Consider the following 26,256-nt stretch of genomic DNA (forward strand, 5'->3'; position numbering starts at 1 on the left):
GCCCCGGATAGAAGCTCAGGGGTTACAACCAAAAAGCTAGCCAGCCCAGAGTCCTGACAGTCCCGCCATTAGCGTAGCCCCAGATCTTTTCCAGACCTAGCAACACCCCTGACTAGGAGTACAGGGTTGTACTCCCACCCGTGGGTGCCATAAGGGTAACCCAAGGGTCTGTTCACCACAACCAAAAAGAGGAAGAGCCGCACTGCCAGGAGTACCACATGAACTCCTGCATGGAAAACAAGACAAAACATACATAATAAAACAATAAAGGAGAAGGCTATGGAGGCCCTGTCCCTCCAATGCATTTCCAGCATCTCACACACATCCTGCCAGCTCTGTTCTATTCTCCTGTCTAGAGTAGGGGGTAATATCGATAAGCCCCACAGGACAAGATGCTTGTCGTAAATAATTGTCAGGTGCAGCTTTGTATGAAGACGCCTCCAAGCCCACCAAGTTGCCCCGACTGGATCTAATGGGTGTGCCAACAAGTTTCGTCCACATGTTAGGAGGGACACCAGTGGAATCGGACCAGCATGCAACCGCTCCAAGCAGACATGTGATAAGGTGACGTCCTCCGCAGACCAATAAGATGCTTAGTGCATCTGCACAGCAAGGTAATATATTTCAAAGTCTGGTGCGTTGAAACCACCCTCGCCAAAAGATCTAGTCAGATTCGCCCAGCTAAGTTGGATCGTGCCCCCCGTCCAGATATAAGAGGTGTACACTGCAACGATTTCCCCAATTAGAGCGCGGCCCGGCCAGCGAGGAATATTATGACACATCTATAGTAGTTTGGGGACTATCATTATTTTAATTAAAGACAGGCTCCCAGCCAGTGACATTAGTATTCTGACCCACCGCTGAAGCTTAGATTTTATGTCCACCATATAAGATCCATAGTTGAGCTCCCTAGTGCGTGCTGGTTATCTGCTGATCGCGATGCCCAAATATCGCATAGACTGAAGAGCCCAGATTAGACCCCTCTTACAGGCCGGTTCCGTTGTGCTAATAGTCAGCAGGAGTATTTCAGATTTCTTATTATTTAAGCGCAGACCTGAGTATCCACCGAATTCTACCACAGCATCAATCACGCCGGATAAATTTGTATCCAGATCTTGAATGTACAGCAGAATGTTGTCGGCATATAACCATATAATCTCCGGCTTCCCGCCAAACGGTATACCAGCACACTAATGCTCAGCCCGCAACTTGTCCGCCAGCGGTTCAATAATTAGCGCGAACAGTAAGAGGGATAACGGGCATCTTTGCCCGGTTACGCCCTCCAAATACAGCACCCGTGAGTCACGACCATTAGTCCCTACCCAGGTAAAGGGGTGCGTACACAGAAGCCTCACCCAGGAGATGAAACCCAGTCCGAACCCGTAGTTAGATAGTACCTGAAATAAAAACGGCAACAATACTGTCAAAAGCCTTCTGCATATCTAATGCGATGGCAGTGACCTGCCATTTGGGAAGCGTATGCGCCATTACATTATAAAGTCGTAGATGGTTCAATGCTTTAGAGCGGCTGGGGGCTATCCCTGACTGATCAGGATGGACCATGTACAGCATCAAAGGCGAAAGTCTCAGTGTCAGCACCTTCGCAAAAATCTTCACATCCGTATTTATAAGTGACAGAGGTCTATAAGAGCAGCATTCTTCTGCAGCTTTATCTGGTTTAAGTGGAAGTATAATTACTGCTTTGTGGGGTGTCTCTGGGAGTGCCCCCTTCACAAGTGCCTCCTCTCACACCTGTAGCAAATATAGAGCGAGCACATCAAGGTATTGTTTAAAAAACACTACCCATAACCCATCAAAGCCCAGGGCTTTCCTGCTGGGTAGGTCAAACACCGCCACCGGAATCTCTTCTACTGTCATCGGAGCCTCCAACGCGTCCCGGGCCTCCCCGGCGAGCAAAGTCGTCGGTATCCTTTCGAGGTAGTGTGTGGCCTCTCCCGGGGTAGCATTTGCCTTAAGCTGATATAGCGCGTGGTCAAAACTATAAAAAAACATGTTAATATCCACTTCAGTGTGTGCCGTTAAGCGTCTGACCTCCTGATGTAGGGTATGTGCGAGGTCCCTGACCCTGACTTAATCAGACACGCCAATGTACGACCGGGCCTATCAGCTTCCCCATAGTTTGTTTGTCCAGGAACTGCAGCTCCCTACGGGCCGGCTCCCTGGAAGCGTCCATTGCAGACTTGATTTCCTGATGCAACTCCAGGGAGGGAGATTGCTTGCATCTTCGCTGCAAGGTCTTCAATACAGCTTCACACAATGCCAGGTCTCTTCTCAGGCGCTTGAGGACCCCAAACACAGCTGACATGGCTACCCCCCCCTAACATACACCATAAACGCCTGCAAAAGAGTTGCCACTGAGGAGACAGACCCCTTGTTTTCATCAAAAACGGAGGCTACCTAGTCACGTAGATTGAGGGAAAATACTGCATCCAACAGCACAGCTGGCTTAAATCGCCAGGGTGGGCGGGGTGCCGCATCTGCCGTGAAACATATGGTCAACCGCACCGGTGAATGATCAGATAATGTATGCGTAATGTGGAGCACTGTGTTACCAGGTTGAACAGTAAATCAAACACCAGCCACACATCAATGCAGGAATGCATGTCATGGACAGAGGAATAAAACGTATATCCCCTGTCCACTCCATGCAATACACGCCAGACATCCACAAGCCTCAGCAGCTACATTTTTTTTTTTTAAAGTTTTTATTGTTTTACAACAAACACAACAAACATAATAACTTTTTAGGACATACATAATCCGTGTCAAGACTTCACATTATGCTGTATCGTTTTCTGTCCTCCCCCTCTATCCCCCCTAACTCAAGCCTTCTCAGCCGCATCATCTGCATGAGCACTTTCGGGAATCTCAGTGCGTATTGACTCATCTGAGTTTTCTGTATCATGATTGACCTGGTGGGGGGTTAGCCATCGAGGCCACTAACTGCCTCCAGGCTATCGGGGGCCCACTTCCTCCTCTCCCCCCTTGGTGACCACTTCAAACCACACCGCGGTTTCTGCTTCAGCCCATCTCAGGAGGACCGCCCACCATATCTCCACTCGGGGTCTATGGGCCGCTTTCCAACACATAGCGATTCTGCGTTTGGCTAGAATATAGGCCAGATCCTTCATTTTACTAATATGCTTCGAATGACGTGGCCTGGGGAAGTTCCCGAGCATGCAAGCCCAAGCAGACCCTACCTCCAGTACCACTCCCCCACCTGCCATTTTTGTCTTCATCACTTCCCAGAATCTATGCACCTCAGGGCAAGCCCAGAACATATTCAATAGTCCTGCATCCTCCTCCCCACACCGGGGCATTTTTGTACAGTCGGGCCCCCAAACCTAGCTATTTTCCCCGGAGTCAGATAGGCTCTATGTGTGACGTACAGCTGAATCTGTTGAAGTCTCGCGTTCTGGGACACCTTTTTATGGTACCTTTGGGCACGAACCCACTGGCCCTCTGTCATGGGTTCCCCCACCTCTTCCTCCCAGTCATGCCTCAACTGAGGCAGTTCCTTTCCTCCCTTCGTCCTTAGGAGCTTGTATATCCTAGATATTTCATGCCCACCCTCCGAGACATCATACATTGTTTCTAGGGAGGCGTCAGGTTCTTCCTCCAGCACAATCTCAGGCCACCTCTCTCTCACCCGTCTCATGAGCCTAGTATAAGTAATGAATTGGCCTCTATGCACCCCTGTCTCCTCCTGCAGTCTCTGGAATCCCAACACCCCCCCCTCTTGCCATATGTCTCCAAGGGTGGCTACTCCCACTGGTTCCCAGTATCTACGAATCGCTTCGAACAGTTGGGAGTCATCCCCGCATAGCACCACCAATGGGACCTGCTGGGAAAGGGGATCTGGGTCACCCACCATCTTCCATGTCCTACGCCAGACTTCCCAGCCCAACTTCAGTAGTTTCCCCATCTTCGCTATTTTTGTTTTATGCAGCCACACTGTCTCCCTCAAAAATTAAGGAGTCACTTCACCTTGCAAAAGCCTAGCTTCCACCGAGTCTTCCGCAGGCAACCACCTAGACACATACATCAACTGTCCCGCCAGGTAATACAGCTCGAAATTCGGTAGGTTTATGCCCCCCTTGTCACATGTGTTCTGTAGTTTCCACAGGACCACCCTGTTCCTGGAGTTGCCCCATATGAAGCCCCTACACATGCTATGAAGTTTCACAAAGAAGCATCTAGGGATCAAGTATGGGATATTTACAAAATAATACAAGAGTCTGGGCAGGACCACCATTTTGAGTAGAGCTGCTCTCCCCATCATGGCCAGGGGTAATCTAGACCAGAACTCCATGCTGTTCTTAACTCCCTCCATTGTTTTCTCTGTGTTATATTTGTGTTCTGTCTCTATTTTATGGTAAACATTCACTCCCAGATATCTAAATGTCACGGTTTGCCAGGGTATCTTCAGGATGGCAGCCTTTCCAGTGGGGTACTCTTGTACCTTCCCAGGGGGAACAGGCTAGACTTCCCGGGGTTCACCGATATGCCCGAGAGGGTGGCGTAACGATCCATCACCTCCAACACATACTGCAGGTTTTCCTCCGGGTAGCGCAAGTAAAGGAGCACATCATCTGCATACAATGATATCAGGTGTGTGCCCCCTATCGTGTGGATCCCCACCTCCCCATATTGTTGCCGCAGGCATATTGCCACCGGCTCTAATGCCAAGATGTATAACATGGGTGACCAGGGGCATCCCTGTCTGGTCCCCCTACTAAGTTGCCATTTATCCGATATTGTGGTTCCAGTTTTAACTCTCGCCATCAGGGTACTATATAGCATCTGGACCCATCTAATATATCCTGGTTCCATCCCATATCCTTTCAGTGTCGCTTTCAACCATGGCCACCGCACTGAATTAAAAGCTTTGACCGCGTCCAACGACACGATGGCCAGCTCGCTCGGGTCTCCCTCAGTTTGATCAATAATATGGTGTAGCCTCCTGTGGTTATCTGTGATATTTCTACCGAGGACATAACCCGTTTGGTCTGGGTGTATTAGCTTGCTAATTACCCTCTTTAGCCTATTGGCCAGCACGGCCGTGAGTATCTTGCTATCCTGATTGAGCATAGACAAGGGCCTATAGGATCCGCATTCCGCGGCTGGTTTGCCTGGTTTTAGGAGCAGAATGATCACTGCCTCGCGGAGGGACGCTGGCAGTTCCCCCCGTTCATAGGCTTCATTAAACATGGCCAGCAGTGGTTGGAGTAGCTCCTGCTTATATGTTTTATAAAACTCGCTGGGTAATCCATCCGACCCGGGGGCTTTACCCGTAGGCAGGTGTTGGATCACCGCCTCTAATTCATCCGCTGTAATGGGGGCGTCCAGGTCCGCTCGTTCTAGATCTAAGGTTGTCAGATCCATATCCTCTATCGTATCCAGTATTTCTTGACTCATATCATCTCCTATATCCTCGTATAGTTATCTGTAATACTTTAGGAACTCCTCATTTACCCTCTCCTGGGTATTATGGATTTGACCTTCCGCGCCCCTGATTTCCCTGATCATAGAGCGGGGGGCCTCGTTCTTAAATAACCAGGCCAATAACCTACCCGGTTTGTCCCCCCCTGCATGCAGCCTCTCTGTGTATTTCTTATAGTTTAGTTTGCATAATCAGTCCCAAAGTTCGCTGCAAGCTAACTGTAAGGTCTTTATTTTAGCGCTATTCGCACGGGTAATCTCCTTATTTTGTATCAGGCCCTCCAGCTCTCTTTCCGTCTCCTGCAGTTCCCGCTCGATGCCCCTTTGGACTTAGATATGGCTACCCCCCGCATCACTACCTTAAATGCCTCCCATACCGTCCCCACAGAACTTACACTGCCCGTGTTAAATTCAAAGTAATCCTCAATGGAATCCCTCAGATCCTCTCGAAAGCCCGCGTCCTGTAGAGCCTCAGCTCTGAGCCTCCACGTCAGAATCCGCGCTCTGGGAGGTTGGTGTCGCCACTCTATGACCAGAGGCGAGTGATCAGAGAGTACTCGGGCCTTGTATTCCGCCCCCACCATTTCACCCACCATCCCAGCGGATGCAAATACATAGTCCAGCCTTGTGTGCAAGTCATGTGGCGCCGCATAATGCGAGTATTGCCTGTCCATAGGGTGTAGTTTCCTCCACACATCCTCCAGGCCGAGGTCCATCAATAGTGTCCTCAACGCTCTAGCAGCTGGCGCCGGCTTTTCTAATTTGTCATCTGACCTATCTAACCTGGGGTTTAGAGTGCAATTGAAATCCCCTCCCCACACCACCGCGCCCCCCGCCATGGGGCCGATTTTGCTGTATAAAGACCTTATATATGCCGTTGTATCATGATTAGGGGCGTACAAGTTTATATTATTCACTTCTCTGTTCTCCAGGAGTCCTGCCATTGCCACCATTCTGCCTTCTGGGTCTATTGCTGAGCTAAGCAACTGAAATGGCACATGTGGTGCCACCCATGTAATCACCCCCCTTGCATATGCCGAGTATGTGGCCCCCATGACATTACCCCTCCATTTTCTCCTAACCACCTCCAACTTCTCCTTGGTGAGGTGGGTTTCCTGTAGCAGAGCTATGTCAATCCGCATTCTCTTTAGGTACATCATCAGCTTATTACGTTTGAGGTAATTAAGGCCCCGCACATTCCAGGTCACTATTCTGAGATTACCCGCTGCCATATACACCACAAACTTCCCCCTACCCCACTGCACACAACCCCTTCCCTCCCTCCTCCCTACCCTGCCCCAACAAAGGCCCAGCTCCATCCCTGGATCTCAGGCCCACCCTCGTCTGGTTCTGTCTCGCAATCGAGGACTAGAACCCCGCGGGGCGTCACCAAACTAACAGTGACCTAACTAAGCGAGATGCTATGGGGTTTGAGGGGTGTCTCCCAGGAACTCTGACTCGTTTGCTTTAAGCGGGTTTTACAAGCCAATATTTCTACCACACTGTCCCACACATGTATTTAGCACTATACTCTAGTCCCAGTGTCTTGTGCTGCATCACCAAGATGACCCAGCTACATGTTACTTATCTTCCGTGGCTTCTGCTTGGATCCCCGGTTCCTGGGGGTGGCCCTGCATGTCCAACCAGTCCAACCAGTCCATGGCCTCCTCCGGCGTCTCGAAGAACAGGGTTTTGTTCTTATGGAACACTTTCAATTTGGCCGGATAAAGCAACATATACCTGTGGCCAGCCTCTCTCAATCTTCTTTTCACCGACCCAAAGTTCATCCTGCTACGTTGTACGTGGAAAGTATAGTCTGGGTACGCCGTGATCCTCACTGGTCCCCTTTCAATCGTGCCTCCCTTTCTGAAGAATTCCAGTATTTTCTCTCGATCCCGGTAATTTAGTATCTTTGCGATCAATGGCCGCGGAGGGTTTCCTGGGGGTGGTCTCCTCAACAATGCCCGGTGTGTCCTTTCCACCGCAAACCCCTGTGACAGCGCACCACCAGTTATTTCCTGCAGGAGCATGGACTCTACATATTCAGTCGGGTTAGGCCCCTCCACGCCTTCCGGCAAGCCAACAATGCAAATGTTGTTGCGTCTGGCTCGCCTTCTGCCTCTTCTGCCCTGTTCTCCAGGTTACCCACACGCTGCACCAGGGCGTGAAGTTCCAATCCGTGGGCGGCGCATTTATTTGGGGCCATCTCCTTTTCCAGGTTTCCTGTACGCTCCGCCAGTGTCCTTACGTCTTGTCTCAGCAGGTTAACTTCTTCCTGAACCGCTCCGATCTTGAGGTCCAGTCCTACTTTCAGGTCATTCATTTCCAGGGTCAATTTAGTCTCCCAGGCAATCTTCAGGTCCGCTATTGCCACCAGCCCCTCCTGGATCGTTCCCGGAGTCTACGCTGTCGCCTTGGTGGTGTTGCCTCCACCTTTGGCCCCCTCCGCCTGGGGGCGTCCTGGCGTAGGTCTCCAGCGTGGGCTGCTTGGTCCTGGGTCTGACGATTTTGTTGGACATTGTATTGTGCTGCACAGGCCGCTTTTAATGTGTTCTAAAGTATCCCTGATGTGCGCGGCCCTGCAAGAATGGGCTGCATCCTCTCCCGCTTCTGCACCTATGCGGTATTGTTCATCCAGCCCCGGTCGTATCTCTTCAGGTAGCCTGTGGTCAGGTATCCGCGCTGACCCCACCTTCCTCACCCCTAGCTCTCCGCTGGTATCAAGGCTCACCAGCCTGCAGTCTTACTTGGGGTGCCTTCTCGTGGCCCCCAAATGTTTATGAATGAGTGCAGCGGGGGGCTAGCCTCCTTATATCCCCAGGCCTCCTATTCGTCTCCCCCCGCAGACACACATTATGTCAGCAATCTCTTCAGCTTGTGTGTCAGCGGTGGTGCTCTGTGCAGGGGCCCACGCTTTTCGAGACCCACCCTGTGTTCCCATTTGCCTTCCTGGGCCGCTTATGATTATTTATGGGCACTCACGTATGCCCTGTAATAGGGCACTTCCGAAATTTCCCGTCTCCCCTTCAGCTGGCTCGCGCCTGCCGCAGCCTCCGCTTCGAGGCCCGCGCAAGTCCAGCACACGCCCCGCCACGCACCGGGCTCCCGCGGGGGCAGACAAAGTCCTCACGCCTCCGCGATCCGGTCCGCTTCTCAGGGTCAGCGGCGTCCCCGAGGCCCTCAAGGTCTCCCCAGTGGGGCCGCGCTCCTCTTCTCCGCTCTCCCGCACCCGGATTCGGGCAGGTCCAAGCTCGGGCAGCACCGCCGCGCGCCCCCCACAGCGCTGGTGGGACATGCCGCTGCAGTGCGTCCCACAGGTCACGGCGCCTGCTCCAGGGTCCGCGCGGGGTCAGCACCGACCCCCTGTGTACCAGGCTCCCGCGTGGGCAGACGCGCTCTGCGCTGCTCTCCTCCGGGGCCCGCCGCACAGCGTCTCCGCGTCACCGGGATTTCGCCTCTCCAGCGGGGCACACGCTAAGCCGCCGCTTTTCAATGCTTGCTCCGGCCTAACTTGGCCCCTCCAGCTGTCGCCTAGTGCGCTCCCCACCGCGCTGACACTTCAAGCGACCGTGGTGTGCCCCACTGATCCAGGCGGCCGCCTCTCATCCCCCTTATGTCAGTGTCCGCCAACGACTCCACGATGCGGCAGACCCACGCCCGGCTCCGTCGGCAAATCTGCTGTCACGGCTTTCGCGGCTCCGTGGTCATTCTATGGCCCTTTGTCTGTCGCCGGCCATTTTGTCCATGTCCCGGGCTTCGTGACCCGCGCGTAATTCAGACCCCCACCTCATAAAGCCACCGGGACTTGATTTTTGATGCCCTGTGTGAGCACCAGCTCCTCCTGAATCGGTGGGTGTGCTTGTAGCCATCCCAGATGCCAGCAAGCATCACATTTCCCGCAGGATCGATGTCGGATTGAGGAGCTCCTCTAGAGCACGTCCTGCTACGCGGCCATCAAGCCACGCCCCCCCAGCCTCAGCAACTACATGTTAAGTATTTCCTGTGCTGCTTTAGTCAAGGATCGGGGAAAGGTACCAGTGCGGTCCAGCACTATGTCCAGGATGGTGTTAAAGTCGCCCCATACACAATCTCTGCCAGTGGGTAAGAGGCACACTTTGCAAAAACGCTCCCATTAAAGCTTGGATCCTCTACTTTGGGACCATAGCTATTAAGTAGAAGAATCTCCTTTTTGTACATGATTCCATGTACCAGCACATATCTACCCTCGTCATCAACCCTTGTATCCAAGTGTGTGAATTGCAGCGAGCGCTGTATCAAAATATGCACTCCCCTGGAATTTGTGGAGCAATATGTATAATACCTCGGAGGTCCCCAGCTCAATGCTAGACTAATAGCTTGCCTTGCCAGCACATGTGTTTCCTGCAGGAACAGAACCTGGGGCCATTCCTATTGGCATATGCTATAACCTTACGTGCCTTTATTGGATAACCCAGACCCCTCACGTTAAAATTTAGGAAGGTAACCTCCTGTGTTATTCCCTTGCCCTGTGCCTTAAGCAGTCACATAAATCGCACCACTGTGCGCTGAGGCGCAAGTATAAATCCGTTCCACTGTGTTTTCCACCAAATGTATTTTAACATAACCCAACTTAACCGTATCCTCCCTCCCTCCCTCCCCTGCCCACCCACCCTCACTGCTTCGCGAACTGGGGCAGTGCCTGCCCCCGCCGTACCCTTTGCCAATTAAAAACAGAACAGTTGAACTTGCAAGGGGGAACTAGTGTACCCGCATAGGGCAGGCGATTTGCGTACATCCTGACATAGCTCGTAACATGTTCGCCGACCAGTCTACAAGAACGTTACAATGAACACAAATTAGTTAGCCACATCGGAACATGGGGACTGGTCCATTTATCAAGTGGATGCTGAGCCGTTTGTGAGAGCGCACACTGTAGAATGTGTGTCTCTATGAAGGATAAAGCTTCAGCCGGGACAGTGAAAAAGTATACTTTGTTGTTATGCTGGACTTTAAGGCGGGCTAGGAACAACATGGCATAGGGCACATTCCTTTCTCTTAACAGCTACTCGACTCCGGTGAACGTGCGTCTCTCTTGTTACACTGACAGTGAAATCGGGGTAAATGTGTATACCCAAAACACATCAGAGGTTAAACAGAAAGACCCCATTCCTCCTATTACTGTGTTCTGTTTCTGACGGGCTCTGTGCGTGCAGCACAGAAAAAAACATGTGAACTGCTCCTACATAGCCTGCAATGTCCTCCATACAGATAAGAATCAAGAGGTGTTCTGGTTTCCATCAAGTCACTTGCCCTTTGCCTTGCGCTCTGCGCTCAGCTGGTGTGTAAATGGTACACATAGAAAGCTTAAAGGTGTCAGATTTACAAAATCCTAATGCGTAAAAAGGCCCAGTACAACGCTTATCTGGAGGCCTGGTTGTTGCCTATTCCATAGTCTCCTTCTGTTTATTTATTTTTCCCCTACTAACACCTCCATAGCCTTCCCTCTTAAGGCTGATTTAGAGGCTTTTCATGGGATATCTGAATCCCTCACTGATCCATTATTAATCGTGAAGTATTCCTGTGTGACTTTAATTCTTCCCGGACTGCAGTGTTTTTGAGATGGTAGGCATTCAGGAGCCATGTCTCTGTAGAGCAGCAAGTCTAAAAATGCATTGTAGCTATCCTTGGAGAGTGGTATGAAATTCTTCTGGGAAGGTATTATACCCCTTAAATTTAGTAAACCTCTGGCCTTGGGAGGAGCATATTGTTGACTTGTGCGAGGGATCGGTGCCCCCCAGACATAAGGGGTAACAGTGGCCGTTGGGATTCATAGCATGCCATGCATTCACTGACTCCAGATAGTGGTTACATTGCTGTCCTTTTGATTGGATTGCCTTAATGTTATCCTTCATACAACATCTATTCCCTGAGGAATCCATGACAAGTCTTTCCTATTTCTTAAGGTGGCGCTCAATTCCTTGAATCCCCTGGTGTGCGGAGAATACAGTTGAGGATCATTGTTTTTGTCCTTCTAGCCCCTGAGGCAAATGCTAGTGATATCTTGGTTTGGGGAGATCAGACAGTTTTGTTTTCATACTGAACCCAGGCGAATCATGAAGCATTAGGAAATGTGGGATGGCCATGTGTCTGATGAGGTAGCTCTATTCAAATTAAAAAATAAATGTTCTCTGGAGTTCACAGAATTTGCAGGTGGATTTCTACCCAGGAATAAAGGATTTAGTTACATGTTTATTTGCTTTGTTGTCATCTTGGATTTTAATTGGTGATGTACAATTGCGGTTGGTGAGATTAACATGCAGTGTGATTTTACTTTCACCAAACGAGCTATGAGAGCCACTGTGACTGATAAATGAGCTACATGTAAAAAACATAATTTCTCTGTGTTTTAGTGAATGCTTTGTTTTTTTCCTTTTGTCTCGAACCATAATTGTGTCTCTGTGAGTACACCTGAGGATATAGATTTAATCACACAATTCAGTTCTCTTAGTTGCATGTTTAAAAAATAAATCTATTATTTTGACAGGTCACGTCATTCAAAATGGAACAACTCTGGAGCCTTGGAAGAGAAGGACAACTGGAGTGATGAAGAGGACCTCTTTCCAGCAAAGAGTAAGCAAACTGTTTGTATGCTTTCTGCGGCTGGCCTAGTGATGTGGTTTAGGATCAAGCATAGAATGTACATTGATGATATAATGTCTAAAACAAAGACTGAGTAGACTGAATAACTCATGCACCTGTTTTCCATACCTATTGCATATTAAAGACAAGATTTGTATACACCACTACCTTATCACTATCTTCTTCTATCGAATATAATAGCACGTTTTTATTTCTTAGATGGATCGGATACTAACGATTATGCTGTTCACTCTAGTTCCTTTTCGATTGTGTGACTACCGGGTTTAAGTCCAACATGAACTGCGCAATATTAATGTAGGCACTCAAGCACATCACAGAAATGTGTTGAACACAGGAATGGATGAACTTCTGCTTAGTTTTGTAATGCATTTAATTGCTAGTTCTTCCTACAGATGTGGAAATGACAAACACCTTCCGCATTAGCACATACTCCCTTCTCATCTTTAGCCTCTATGCAGGGGACGATTTAATGGGGGCTCGGGTTCATTTGGCAATGAAGTTAGCAAGTTAAATAGGGTCTACCATGGGTTTTAAGTAGCTTATTCTCAGTGTGACCCCCCTCCAAGCATCCATTTGCGGATGGAGACTCAGTGGGGGATATGTTACGGGCCCACCCCTAAGCTACAGGTCAAAGGGTGGAGCAGATGACGAGCACTCTTGTGTCTGGCTCCACAAGCTGATTGGTGTCTCCCACTTTTAGATTTGCAAATAGCATATTGAGCCTATTCAACAATTTGAAACATACCAAAGCATTTAGTACAGGTTTAAAATGGTCTCAGGATTTAAATTCTAAGGGACTAAGCATGACTGTTGGTTTAGAGGACCTGTGTATCGGACACAGTATTGAATTGGCAAGTATACTTAACTGTGAAAGGTTTTTCGTTTCCCTCAGGGGGCTTGGCATGTGTCTTAAGAGTATGGCCTATTGTGGGCACATCGTAGGGTCAGCACTATGATACTTGTGATTCTCCCTCAAAGGATGCTTCCTTATTCTTAATTTTATGGATATTGTCCACTGCCTAGCTGCATCCCAAAACACCATTTAAAAATATGTGCATTAGGGAACCAGGCAGTATTAATCAGGTTGTGATCCGGCGTTCGTGGACAATTTGTGTATTATGGAGTAGCTGTTGGCTATCATAGGAAAATACACCTATACCATATGTGTCACAAATGACATTGCTACACCAAGAAATTATCGTGTGATTTGCCATGCTTCTAAATGAAATGGTATTCAAATTCAAAAATAAGTCAAACCTGCTGTGCTATATAGTATTACAAATGGAGTCAATTTATATCCTATATACAAAATTATATGATGCAGTGGTGTGTAAACAATTAATAAGGTTATTTTCAATGAGCAAAATAAAGCAATTTGTCTGGCACATGTTTCATTCGAAAGCAAGCTTCTTCGGGGCCTAAGTCCTTGCACATACACTTAATGTGATTTATCATGGTACAGTTACATAAAACTGTATGTTCTGTTCTTATGTCATATGATTTCCATGTAGCATGATGTATATAGTAATTTCAAATGAATGAATATTTCCTTCTTGGGTTATTTTGGTTACCTCTTTGTGCAAGGATTTTTTCAATTAATGAAACCTGGTCGATGTTGATGAATATTTATGTCTCACTAGTCCTGGAGTTTCAAGTGATTATTATTTAGTAAGTTGAATAGTAGAAAAATATTGAATAAACAGTTCTTTATGGTTCGCTGCCTGAATTTGGAGGTCTACAGAGTCCTAGTATGCCGTCAAGGAACCTGCTGCTTCTTTTAGGAATACCCATTTTGAAATATGCAACAGAAAAAATGAATTTCTACCAAAGAAATTCACACAAAAAACTAAGGAAGAATTATTGAAGTCTTACAAAAAACATTGGCTCAGAAGCTACAGAGAGGGGAGTGAGGCAGAAGATCACTTACCTTCCCTGATTAGACCAAAAGTACTGTCTAATGTAATAAAAGTGTTACGATCAGCTGTACATCTGTACACCCCTGATGATTTTCCTGAACACATTGTATAGAAAATTTGAATGAGGAATGAAACATGTCGGGTAGTGAGATGAATGTTTGAAAAATTGGATGAATGAGTAACTGTCACGATTTGCATTAGAAAGTAAGGACTACTGTTTTTTCCTGATCTAGCGGTTGAACAGGAAAGTAGATCTGAGGAATATTATTCCTAATATTAAGTAAGAAGAAATTGTTGTACAGAATAGACAGACTGATTGTATGAAATAACGTCATTTTAGAATAAAAAAGAAAAACAACTTTGGCTTTGGAATATATATATATATTTTCTTTGTAAGATGTGGTCAGAAGTTATATGTTGTACTGTTGACGTTAACAATACACGAGAGTGGGCCAATAGGGTATGTGGATGAAAAAGCAAGGGACCATCCAAGCATAGTTTATATATGATATTTGTAAAGTGAAGAGTGCTAGTTGGAGTGTCCAGATAAATATTCCCTCGAGCCTCCAAAGTTTGTGTGAGGTCTTACAAAAAACACAACAATAAAGAATGTTTCTCACAGCATTTTCTCATTAAAGTAGTTGCATCAGAAAAATCCCCACTAAGAATTACAGAAAAAGACAAGTTTAACAAATTACATCCTGCGATTGTTTGTTTGTTTGTTGGTTTTATTATTTATAATGCGCGCCAGACCCGAGGGTATCGGGGCGCAGAAAGCAGCAAGAAAATTTTCCGCTTTGGTTACAGTGCTGTACAGTTATATACAGATTATATACACAGGTAGTAAGTTAGCTAGTTCATAGAGGCAAAATGGTCAAAGAAGGAAAAGACGATAAGAAGGTATATACAGGCAAAGAAGATACAAACAAGGATGGTAAAGTGGTGTCGGTATGGAGCGGATGATGTGTTAGCGGTCATTTTCCTTAATCCATGAGATGAGATTGTGCCTAAAGTGAAGGTATGTTTGATCTACCCTTAAGGCAGGAGGAAGGGAGTTCCACAGCGGGGCGGCTTTCACCGGGAAGCTGCTTCCTCCAGTTTTGGACCATTTGAATTTGGGCACCGTAAGGAGGTTGGAGTTGGCAGTTCTTGTAGGGCGGTTGGAGGAATGTCTTTTAAATCTGTCTGAGTTATTGTGGGGCGGCATTGTTAAGGCACTTGTGTGTGAGTGAGGCTACTTTTAGTGAGATTTTGTCCATTGTGGTGAGACAGTTGTTCGATCTCCTTATGTCAGAGATATGATCTTTTTTGGGAATACTCAAAGCTGCTCTGAGAGCATTATTTTGTAGGATATGGATTTTGTTGGTGATATATTTGTTAGTCCCCAGATATAGGGCGTTACAATAATCCAGTTTTGACAAAATCAGGGCTCTTGCCGGGGTGGTGCAGCTGTTGGTGCAAAGGAAGGGCTTGGCTGCTCTAATTAGCTTACATGTGTAAGCAGTAGAGGAGGCTATGGAGTTGACCTGTCTGTTAAAGCAGAGGGTGGCGTCTAGGTAGACGCCTAAAGTTTTGACTTCTTTGGCTACTTTGATGGGGTTACCATCTATGATGAAGCTTGTGTAGTTGTGGCCAAGTTTGTTGATGTTGGAGGTGGTGCTGAGAATTATAATCTCAGTCTTGTCATCATTCAGGCATAGCCCATGAGAGGCCCTCCATGCCTGAATGATGAGGTACACTCTGTTCACCAAGGCCAAATCTTTGTCATAATCTCCCATCAGCGGTATGAGGATCTGCGTATCATCGGCATAGTTAGTGTAGGTGAAACCAAGACCATCGAGATCATCGAAAAGGGGCTTCGTGAATATATTGTACGTGGTAGGGGAGACACATGATCCCTGGGGCACCCCGCAGGTAATGGGGATGGGGTCGGCAGATGCTGAAGGTGAGAAGACGCGCATGGTCCTGTTGTTTAGAAATTAGTGTATCCAGCCTATCGCTTCTTGCGAAAAGTGGGCGGCCGAGTCCAGGTGGTTGCAAAGGATTTTGTGGTCAACTAAGTCAAACACAGCTGATTGGTCTAGGAGTAGTAGCAAGGCGGTTTTACCATTGTCTCTAAGTGTGTCAATTTGGGCCTTGTGGTCAATCAGCGCTGTTTCAGTCCCATGTTGGGGTCTGAAGCTAGACTGGCGGACTCCTAAGAGGTGTTTTTGTTCTAAGTATTGCTGTATTTGGAGGTATGCTACCTTGTCTAGGAATTTGAGCAGGAAGGGGACTGTGGTGATGGGTCTGTAATTAGTGGGTATAGATGGGTCTTATGTTTGTTTTTTGAGTAGTGGGAGAACCCAAGACTCTTTAAGGTTGCTGGGAATGGTACCAGTGGAGAAGGAGTAGTTAATTAGGTCTCTGGCTGCGTCTTTGATAATTTGGGATGGGCATGGGTCGCCTTGGCAGTTGATGGTTTGAGGGTGAGTATGACTTTTTCAACTTCTATGATTGATACTTTAGAGAAACTAAAGCGGTGTGAGGGTTTTTGTGTGGGTTTGTGTGTGGGCGCGGACCTGCTGACTGAAGGGGTTGAGTGGTGAAGGCTTTCTTTTTTATTGGCACTCTTGACCTGGAGGGATGCTACTTTGTTGGAAAGGGCATTTTGGATACTGATGCACCAGCTTTTATCCTTCACACAGGTGTCAGGGGCTGGGATGGGAGTTTCCAGTTCTTTAAGGATTGTGATTTTCTTCCAATGGACAGATATCGTTTGTCCCAGGTAGAGCACTTCCTGGAGACAGTACGATAGCTTTACTTTATCTACGTTTACCCCTTGTATGCTAACAGCTGCTAGAGAGTGACAGAGTCACTCCGGCACTGTTGTTCACTGTCGCTGCACACTAGCAGATCGTCCGAGTTTCGCAGTAGCTTTGTGGCAGTCGTGTGTTTGAACTGCATTCCGCTATGTGTAAACATGGTGAGGTAATGTGAATTGGGGTGCAGGGGTATGGAGAAGGCCTTTTTCAAATCCACCACAGTGAAATGTGTTGCTTATTTGGGGATGCTGCACAAAATGGTCACAGGGTTAGGAGCTACAGGAAATTCTGCCTGCACAATGTCATTTAGGGGGCCGGAGATCCTGGATCATTCTCCAGCTCCCCTCTTTTGTTTGGCTTTTTTATTGGGTATATAGCCATGTTGCATGGGAAAGTGGAGGGTATAATAATCCCCTGGTTGAGGAGTGCATTAATGGTGTCTCATATTCCTTCTTCTGTTTCTTTAGACAGGGGATATTGCTTTACTCTGGGAAGTACTGCACCTGGTTTGAGTGTTATTCTCACATGTGTTACTCCCTGCAAAAACCCTACATCGTGGCCGTTGGGGGCCATAATCACTTAGGGGTTTGCTCTTCATCTTTGTGAAGGAGGGTGGGGCGACAAAGGCCATCAAAGAGCATTGCACTTTACGATATATTGCACCATAATCTCACAGAGGATGCAAATAGCCAGCACTATTTCACCATCATCAACCCGTTCTCAAACAATTCTGCATCTTTCACTTCGTTTAGAGGTACTGTCGGATCAGTACACAACACAGTGCACCATTCGCACCCCTCTGAATCTGTGCCCACCACAATAATCCTTTTAGCCGACACCACCGAGCCCTGCCGATTGAGCAAAGTTATAGTGTCTGCCACAAGCTCTGGGGTCACAACGGGCCTAAAGAAAAAATCAGATGGTACCCGCCAACATGCTTTACCAGTTTGGGGCATTGCGTCAAGTAAAACCGTGATCCAATAAACAAACATATCAGGGTCAACAGGGCCACGCACCACCACCTCTCCTCCCCTGCCCTGAATGATCACCATTGCTCTCATTGCACACATCCCCAGAGTGTCGCATACTATCCCCTGATCGGTAAAGGAGATGGTCATGTTCAATTTGGTCAGGAAGTCCCGCCCGAGCAAATTGACCGGGGAGGTCTCTGAATGTAATAAGGGTGCACACACCACTTTTCCTCCTATTTTGATCACTACTACTTCTGTCTATAGAATCGTGGTGATAGCCCCAGAGAAACCTTGTGTGTGGAGAGTTTCACCTGATATTGGGAAGTTTCCCTCACTAATGCATGATTTGGTGCCACACGTGTCGACCATAAAGATGAATTGCTTTTTACCTATCTCAGCGCCCACCAAAGGTTCCTCATCAGGGTGGGTAGTCATGGACAGGACTGGGCACGCAAGGGCTTTCTGTGGGCTGTCTTAGTCAGGGTATGTATTGGTACCCCGTAACATGAACAGGTTTCCTCCCACGACACTTGCCACTGATACGGTGCCACTGTCCCATTCGGGGCAGCGTTGTTTGTATGCACGGGGCCCCCATACCATTTGGTTTTGCAGGATCACTTGCATTTGGACATTGGACGGGGAAGGAATCTGAGCCTGTGAGGGTTGTGGGGGTAACTGTGTGTATGCCTGGTGAATTTCGTATAGTGTGGATGTGGCCATAGGGGGCGCAGGGAAATGTTGCTGTTGCTGCACTGGGCCAGCCGGGGCATATGGATTGTATCCCACTCCCGTCCTACTTCTGCTTTCTCTTATAAAGTGACCCCACTTCCCGCACCCCCAACACTGAACCGGTCCCTCTCCCCCTCTCGGTCCCATCCCTCCAAATCCCCCTCTGCCCCCTCCTCTTCTGGAGTGATGACCTTCTTGATACCATTTAGGATACTGCTGTTGCGGTCCACCATTGCCCTTGCCCTCCCCCTGGCCGGAAAGCTGATATTCAGAAATCCTTCCACATTGCCGCCTGTTCTGCCGATTCTGTTTGCGTGACTGCTGGTGCCACCCCTTCAAGCGTTTTTTTTGCTAGCCTCTTCTGTACCAGTTTTGCTTCCTCCGCCTGCAACCTTTGCACCGTTTCCTTCTCTCTCTTTAATCTGTTTACAGTGGTGGTATTGGTGTGGTATTGGTATGGTATTGTTTATAAAGCGCCTATACACAGGCAGTGTTTCAAAGCGCTCAAGGAGGGCAGGGACACGGGTGAGAAACAGGCGCTCAGAGCCCTTGAAATTCTGAGACGATAACGGTCTGCACAGGCAGAGTAAGTAAAAAATATACATTTAACATTTTGAATACAGCAAATAGGCCTGACAGCGATTCTGCTGTTTTTATCAAGTACACATTTAGGGGTGAAGACAAAGAAAACAGACAGACGATCTTCAGGCAGCGATGCATTCCGATTGTGCAAGTGCAAGACGGTCAAGGGAGGGAGGGTCCAAGTGCACCCAGTCGGTAGAGGCTGGGATAAGTGCGGAGAGAGAAGCTCTCATAGATTTATTCAGAAGTGCAGTGAGGGGGATGGATGCAGGCCCCTGAGGCAAGTTTAAAGAGGACTGGCAGGGGTGTCTCTGACTGAGGTACACCAGGCAGCCAGTCAGCAAAGCTGTATGTAAGAGGAGGGAGAGGTGGAAAGAGCAGAGAGCTAGGTTAGCAGGGTAGGGAGAGAGAGAAGGAGGAGGATAAGAGAAAGGTTTTGAGGAGTTTCCGGAACTTAAGACGATCAGGCTCAAGACGGAGGGTGGCAGGGAGGCTATTCCAGAGGGAGGCGCCTGCTGAGGATAAGGATCTCCCTCCAAATCTCTGTTTGGAGAACCAGCTCACTCGCAGAAGGTTGTAGGTAGATTAGCGGCGGACTCGAGAGGGACGGTATTTAGGTAGGTAACGTTGCAGGTAAGTAGGTCCCAGGCACCAGAAAGCCTTGTGGACAATGCAGAGGGTCTTGAATTTGATCCTTGCAGCCACGGGGAGCCAGTGAAGGGATTTCAGTGCCGGAGAGATGCAGTCCCTGGGCTTCAGGCCAAGGATAACTCTTGTGGTTCTTTTCTGGATGAGTTGCAGAGGGCACCGGGCAGGAAGTTGAGGAAGAGACTGTTGTAGTAGTCCAGCCTCGAGAGAACCAGGGCTCTGGAGACAGTGAGACGCTGGGAGAAAGTGAGAAAAGGTAGAGTGCCTCTGAGGAGGTGTAGTTGATGGACTTTTTTGAGATGTCAGAAATGTGAGAAGAGGAGGAGAGAGTGGAGTCGAAGATGACCCCAAGGTTTTTGGCCTCGCAGGTGGGGGTGGGCACAGAGCAAAGTGAGGCCGGCCAGAGGGAAAGCGGGAGCAGGGATCCCAATGCGAACGATCTCAGTTTTACTGGCGTTAAGGCAGAGGTTGTTAGCAGCACACCATGACTGGATAGCGGACAGTCAGATATGAGCGAGGAAGAAGAAAACGACTGAGGGTAGCCTGAAATATAGTTGCGTGTCATCCGCATACCACTGGATATTAGAGGTGAAAGTGGCGATCACACATGCCAGGGTAGCCATATAACCGTTGAAGAACTAGTGGGATAGGTTTGATCCCGGGGTAACGCCGCAGGTTGAGAGTGATAGTCGAGAGAAAGGCTCCAAGTTCCACCTGGGATGGGCGGTCGGAGAGAAAAGAGATTAGCCACACAAACGCCTGGCCTGTGATTCCCAGGGTGTCACGAAGACGTGGGATCAGGATGTTGTGGTTAACTGTGGCAAAGGCGGAGGAGAGATCAAGGAGAATAAGGATAGAGGGAGTGCTAGTCAAGATTTGAGAGCAGTTCTTCACGGGTGTTCAGAAGAGCAGTTTCCATGCCTCTGAATGCTCTAAAGCCAGAGTGATGGTCATGGAAGCAGCCAGTTGATTCAGTGTGAAAGTTCAGCTGAGAGATAGGCAACTTCTCAAGGAGTTTGCCCTGCAAAAGAGTGATAGAGATCGGACGATAGTTTGCCCAAGTGACTTTTGTACCTCCCTGAGCAATCCCAGTTTGATGACAAAATAGAAAAGAGGAACTGATCGGTCCCAGTGGTCTCCCGTCTCCGCTATACACATCTACTACACTTTTAAAATGTACTGATCGGGGTCTTCGTCGTCCCCATTATGTACTGCATTGTGGACTGCAATTCCGGCGTGTGAGGGTATGCTCACTGCAAGACATACCACACCTGTGCTCTAATATTATTAAAGGATGACCGTCTAGCTTAACTCCTGGATATCCCACCTTAACCCACAAGTCTCCAGCTTGGTCCAGCTTGGTCTCCCACCATTGCTACAAGCAAGCTTTTTATGTCCCCCACAGCTAAAGGCATCCCAGCGGTCTGCTTCCCGAATGCATTTAACAGTTTCCAAGTTGTTCTTATCCATCTGGGCCCTTGGTACATACTGCGCCCTCCTGGGGCCTTTATACAAAAATGGCAACTGTGTACCCACTCCTCGCTTTACTTTCCGTCCATCACTTCCCTTTTTTCTGGCCACTGCGACCCACCCAAATCTGTTCCTCAATTGTGGAGGCCACAAACTCTCTACCCTTAGGGTAGTTGCTGGTGCCTCCTGCGGCTCTTCCTCATCCTCTAATTCATCCATGGTGTCCCATTCTCGTTCCCGCAAATCTCTGTCTACGTCACGCAGAACCTCACTGTCTCATATCTTACACTATCAGCGTCTCGGTCGCTACCTTCCCATTCTCAATATGCACATCCTTCATTGCAGTGCTGTCCAATCTAAACTAAATATCTCCGGCCGGCCACTCGTCCTAGCCACACCCGGCTTGCTCCCCCCTTCCCTAAGAGCTCTCAACCGTGCCAATTCTGCTTGTGCTGCTTCTAATGTCTCCCCTACATCTTTCTGCGGTTTGCTATCCTGCGACTTTGTAGTGTTAGGTGTTTGATGTGGGGGTGGTGCTGTAGCGGGTGAAGGCACATAGGTTGGGTTCGTGTATCCTGTGGTTGGGAGGCTGGTGAGTGGGTAGAGTCCTCCTCTGGGAGAGGGTGGCTGTGTACCTTCTGGGGCCGTTGGTTGAACTACACTCGGGGCGGGGCTGCCGCCACACTGGGACTTGCACTCATCACCATTTTCCACAACTCTAAAATCTCGTTCCTCTTCTGAAGATTTTTACCTTTGTATTTGGCCAATAAGAACGTGGACATGTGTTCCAATATCCCTCTATCGTTCATGCCCTGCTCTGGCCATGGGCGGGACATTCCCCCCCACCCCCCCGTGTCTCCGCCACCCACTGTCACTGCTATTTTTCAATCTTACTCCTATACAACGGCAATGCACTACACAAGTACTCCAACGGAGTGACCACCCCCATATTGTCAGTCCTATTCTCGCGAATACTAGACCATGTGCAAAAGTGCATTTCGTTGTATATATTCCTGCCAGTCCTTTGCTCCCCTTGTCCCGTCGCCCCCTACTCACACTTCCTCTACCCACCCACACACAAATGCATCCTCTGCTCACGCCCTGCACTGCACTACTTTTCTCGCAGGCCCTCCCTCGACCACCACATGATACACATAAAAGCTAAAACAACAAGCTAAAACAATAAACTAAAATAACGACTACTTCTCATTCCCCCATCCGGAATATATTGGGCACAGGAATCCGAGCTCTCTAATTATACAGAGCCCTTACTTCTTTTTGTTTACCTTTCTTTAAAAAATATGGTGCCATCTCCCCCCCCCCCCCGCTCCCCCTCCTGTTACACATCGCGGCAAGTGGTCTTTATGGGCACGGACCCGCTTGTGCGGCGTCCAGATTCCTAACATTTCTAAGATGGAAGCTGGTATAATTTCCCGACCTGCTGGCAGCGGTCTAGTGGTTGCACGCTCCCTTGACGTGCGGACGACCGATCACGTGATCCTTTATCCGGAAACGAAGCGACCAGTGCTTCGCGTCGCTTCTGCTTTTGACGCTCCGTGAGTTCGCTTCTGAAACCTTTCTCTTCATGCTCCTATTTCTCTCTGTTGCTTGCGGCTCCTACTTATCCTGTGTTACTTCCTCTTGTCAGATCCTCCTCTCAGCCTTTGCTGGTTTCCTTCTCCACCGGCTTCGCGAATCCATCTTCTTGTCTCCCATTCCGGACAGATCCCCATCTGAGTAAGTTCCCTTTCTCTAGGATTCCCTTGAATATTCTACCAGGTCCTCATCTCCTGTTATCCTTCAGACTCTCCCGACTCGCCCGGAGCTGTCCTTTTCAGCCAGGTTCCAGATCCGAACTGTCCTTTTTGGGTGAGAGTGTTCCCATTGATATTTCTTTCCTTTCCCTTCTATGAACCCTCCTCTAACCTACTCCCTATTTCTTCACTTCTCATTCCTGCAGACACGGTGTCTTGTGTGATTCCCGGGGGTTCCTGTCAGAGACGTCCAACCTTCCATCATAAAACCTGATCTACACGAGCTGGGATTACGTCCAGGGTTTTCTTCCCATTGAGGGTTTCCCTGGGAGTCCTGCCCACTCTCCTGGGTTACATTACCCTGGGCTGAGTGGCCAGGGCTGTCACTGGGAAATCTTCACAGCTGCTTAAACCCTCCCAGTTGGAGTCATCGATTGCCAAGGTGAGCTGTTTGTGAGCTATTACTTGATTTAATTCTACAACAGCTTACTCAGATTTACACAGTCCCCTAATAGTATTAACAGTAAGCGACGCCCGAAAGAATATTGGCAATCGTGATTCCAAATGGAACAGCAAATGCAGCAGCTAATGACGGCCATGCAGGCCATGTCATTAGAGGTACAGTCCTTGAAACAGGATAATGCTCAACTACGACATCACGTAGCTAGAGCTTTTTCAGACTCTCCCCCGTCGTCCTTACATTCCATTATGTACGACGGTGATCCCTACAGACTAAAAGAATTCCTTGACAGTTGTACCGTCCAATTTACATTTAAACCTCGCTTCTTCCCTACCGATAAAGATAAGGTAGGCTATATTATTTCCAACCTGTCTGGGCCTGCGTTAGCTTGGGCGACTCCTTTAGTAACCTCCAACAATGTTATTCTCGATTCTTACACCTCCTTCACTAACAGCCTAAAAACCATGTTTGGAAGAAAGGAGATTTCGGTTGCCACACAAGAGAGACTTCTCGATTTAAAACAAGGAAACAAAGAATTACTTTGGTATATCACTCAGTTTAAACAACTATCCTCTGAGCTAGGCTGGCCAGATGAAGGTCTCCTCACTCTTTTTCGGAGAGGTCTCACAGATGAACTAAAAGACGAGGTCTCTAAAGTCCCTCGTCCCGCTAATCTAGCTGATATGATCACTTTAACCATGCAGATTGATTACCGAATGCATGAAAGAACATGCGAAAAGAAAAAGGGGAAAGGAACACGACCACAGTGGGATCATTCCTCAACCCCTCAGAAACCTCTGTCTCCTACTGAAGAACCCATGCAAGTTGGGACCATTAGAGGACCGATTTCAGCTACTGAAAGGGATAGGAGAAGATCTTTGAAACTATGTATGTACTGTGGGTCCTCTACTCATGTTTTGAAAGACTGTCACTTAGTTCCTCCTCGTCGCTCTCCTATTCCCAAGTCGGGAAACTTCAAAGCCTTACCGTTGGGGGAAGACCGGTAAGTGCCCAGCATCATTCTTCCCCGTATCAGACCAGTATGTCACTTGACAACTCTCTCAGCAACCAGGCCATGGTGGTAGTTTCTCTTTCCATCCTGCTACCAGAAAATGTCATCCCAGGTATACCGGCCTTAATAGACTGTGGAGCGGCTGGTAACTTTGTGGCTGTGGAGTGGGCAAAATTACACGGTATCTCTCAGGTACCAAAGACTTTGGTTACTCCTATTCAGGGAGTAGATGGTACACCTCTGAGTTCGGGCCCCATTAAAGAGCAAACCATTCCGCTCACTTGTAAAATATCTAGCCATAAAGAAACCCTGGTTTTTGATGTAATCAGAACTGCCCATTATCCAATTATTCTAGGACTCCCTTGGCTGAGATTACATAACCCATTCATAAACTGGGCTGCTGGAACCCTTTTTCTAGGATCAGAATATTGTGTCCGTCATTGTCTTTCTCAAGAATCTGTGGGGATCCGTATACCTTCAGATGAGACACTCAAACCAACTGTATCTTCCATCAGTCAACTTGAGATTCCTGACTGTCACGAGCCTTACCGATCAGTGTTTGAAAACCCTGAATTTCCTAATCTCCCTCCTCATCGAAGAGATGACTGTCACATAGACCTGCTTCCCGATCAGCCCATTCCCTTTGGCCGCATGTACGTTCTTTCGCAAAGAGAAAAATCGGCATTAAAAGAATACCTTCAAACCCATTTACGGAATGGTCTCATTTCTGAGTCGGTGTCTCCTGCAGGAGCATCATTATTCTTTATCCCCAAAAAGGACTCTGATGAGCTCCGTCCCTGTATTGATTATCGGGGTCTCAACAAGATAACCACTACTGACAAATATCCCATGCCTCTCATCACGGACATTGTTGAAGCGGTTCGAGGGGCGTCTTGGTATACCAAGTTGGACCTTCGTGGTGCATACCATCTTATTCGTATTGCACCCGGAGACGAATGGAAGACTGCATTTCGGACTCCTTTTGGACATTATGAATATCACGTTATGCCATTTGGCTTAGTTAATGCTCCTGCGATATTTCAGAGATTCATGGACCATCTATTTGCCGACATATTGTTCCAGTTCGTCGTCATCTATCTCGACGATATCCTTATTTACTCCAACAACCAAGAGGAACATATTCATCATGTTAACACTGTACTAGAACGCCTGCAATCCAACCATCTCTACTGCAAAGCATCCAAATGTGAATTCCATCAGAGACAAGTTACCTACCTAGGATTTGTCCTATCCTCCCGGGGCATTTCCATGGACCCCAAGAAGATATCCGCAGTTGTGGATTGGCCTATTCCAACAGGAATAAAGGACATACAGAGGTTTTTGGGGTTCGCAAATTTTTATCGTAAATTTATTCCTTCCTTCTCAGAAATCATACTCCCCTTGACTCGACTTCTTAAGAAAGGGGTATCATTTGTTTGGAATGAATCAGCTCAGAAAGCATTCGATATTTTGAAGGAAATGTTTACTTCCTCAACGATTTTGATCAACCCTGACCAATCCAAACAATTCATTGTCGAGACAGACGCTTCTCAGAATGCGTTAGGAGCAGTGTTTTTACAGTCATCAGAACAAGGTGAAGAAAGACCGGTGGCATACTTATCCAAGACCTTTAATTCTGCTCAGATAAATTATTCAGTACTTGAGAAGGAACTGATGGCTATCAAACGCGCCTTCGAGGAATGGAGACATTTGCTTTTGGGCTCACCCTTTCCTGTCTTGGTGCGCACTGATCATCAAAATCTCAAGGTTCTCCAAAATGCTTATACCACTAACAGCAGACAAGCACG

The 26,256-nt window shown here is 48.0% G+C and overlaps 1 protein-coding gene across 1 annotated transcript in view; it reads left to right on the top strand.

Moving 5' to 3' along the window:
• The window catches only part of TERF2 (telomeric repeat binding factor 2), a 498,766-nt gene that overhangs the window by 436,990 nt on the left and 35,520 nt on the right, over positions 1-26,256 (top strand). Inside the window, exon 8 of the mRNA XM_069635526.1 lies at positions 11,987-12,072. Coding sequence (XP_069491627.1) covers positions 11,987-12,072 — 86 coding nt within the window. The remainder of the gene's footprint in view (positions 1-11,986; positions 12,073-26,256) is intronic.

This window comes from Ambystoma mexicanum, chromosome 1q (assembly GCF_040938575.1).
Source record: "Ambystoma mexicanum isolate Mex_15411 chromosome 1q, UKY_AmexF1_1, whole genome shotgun sequence".
Lineage (NCBI taxonomy): Eukaryota > Metazoa > Chordata > Amphibia > Caudata > Ambystomatidae > Ambystoma > Ambystoma mexicanum.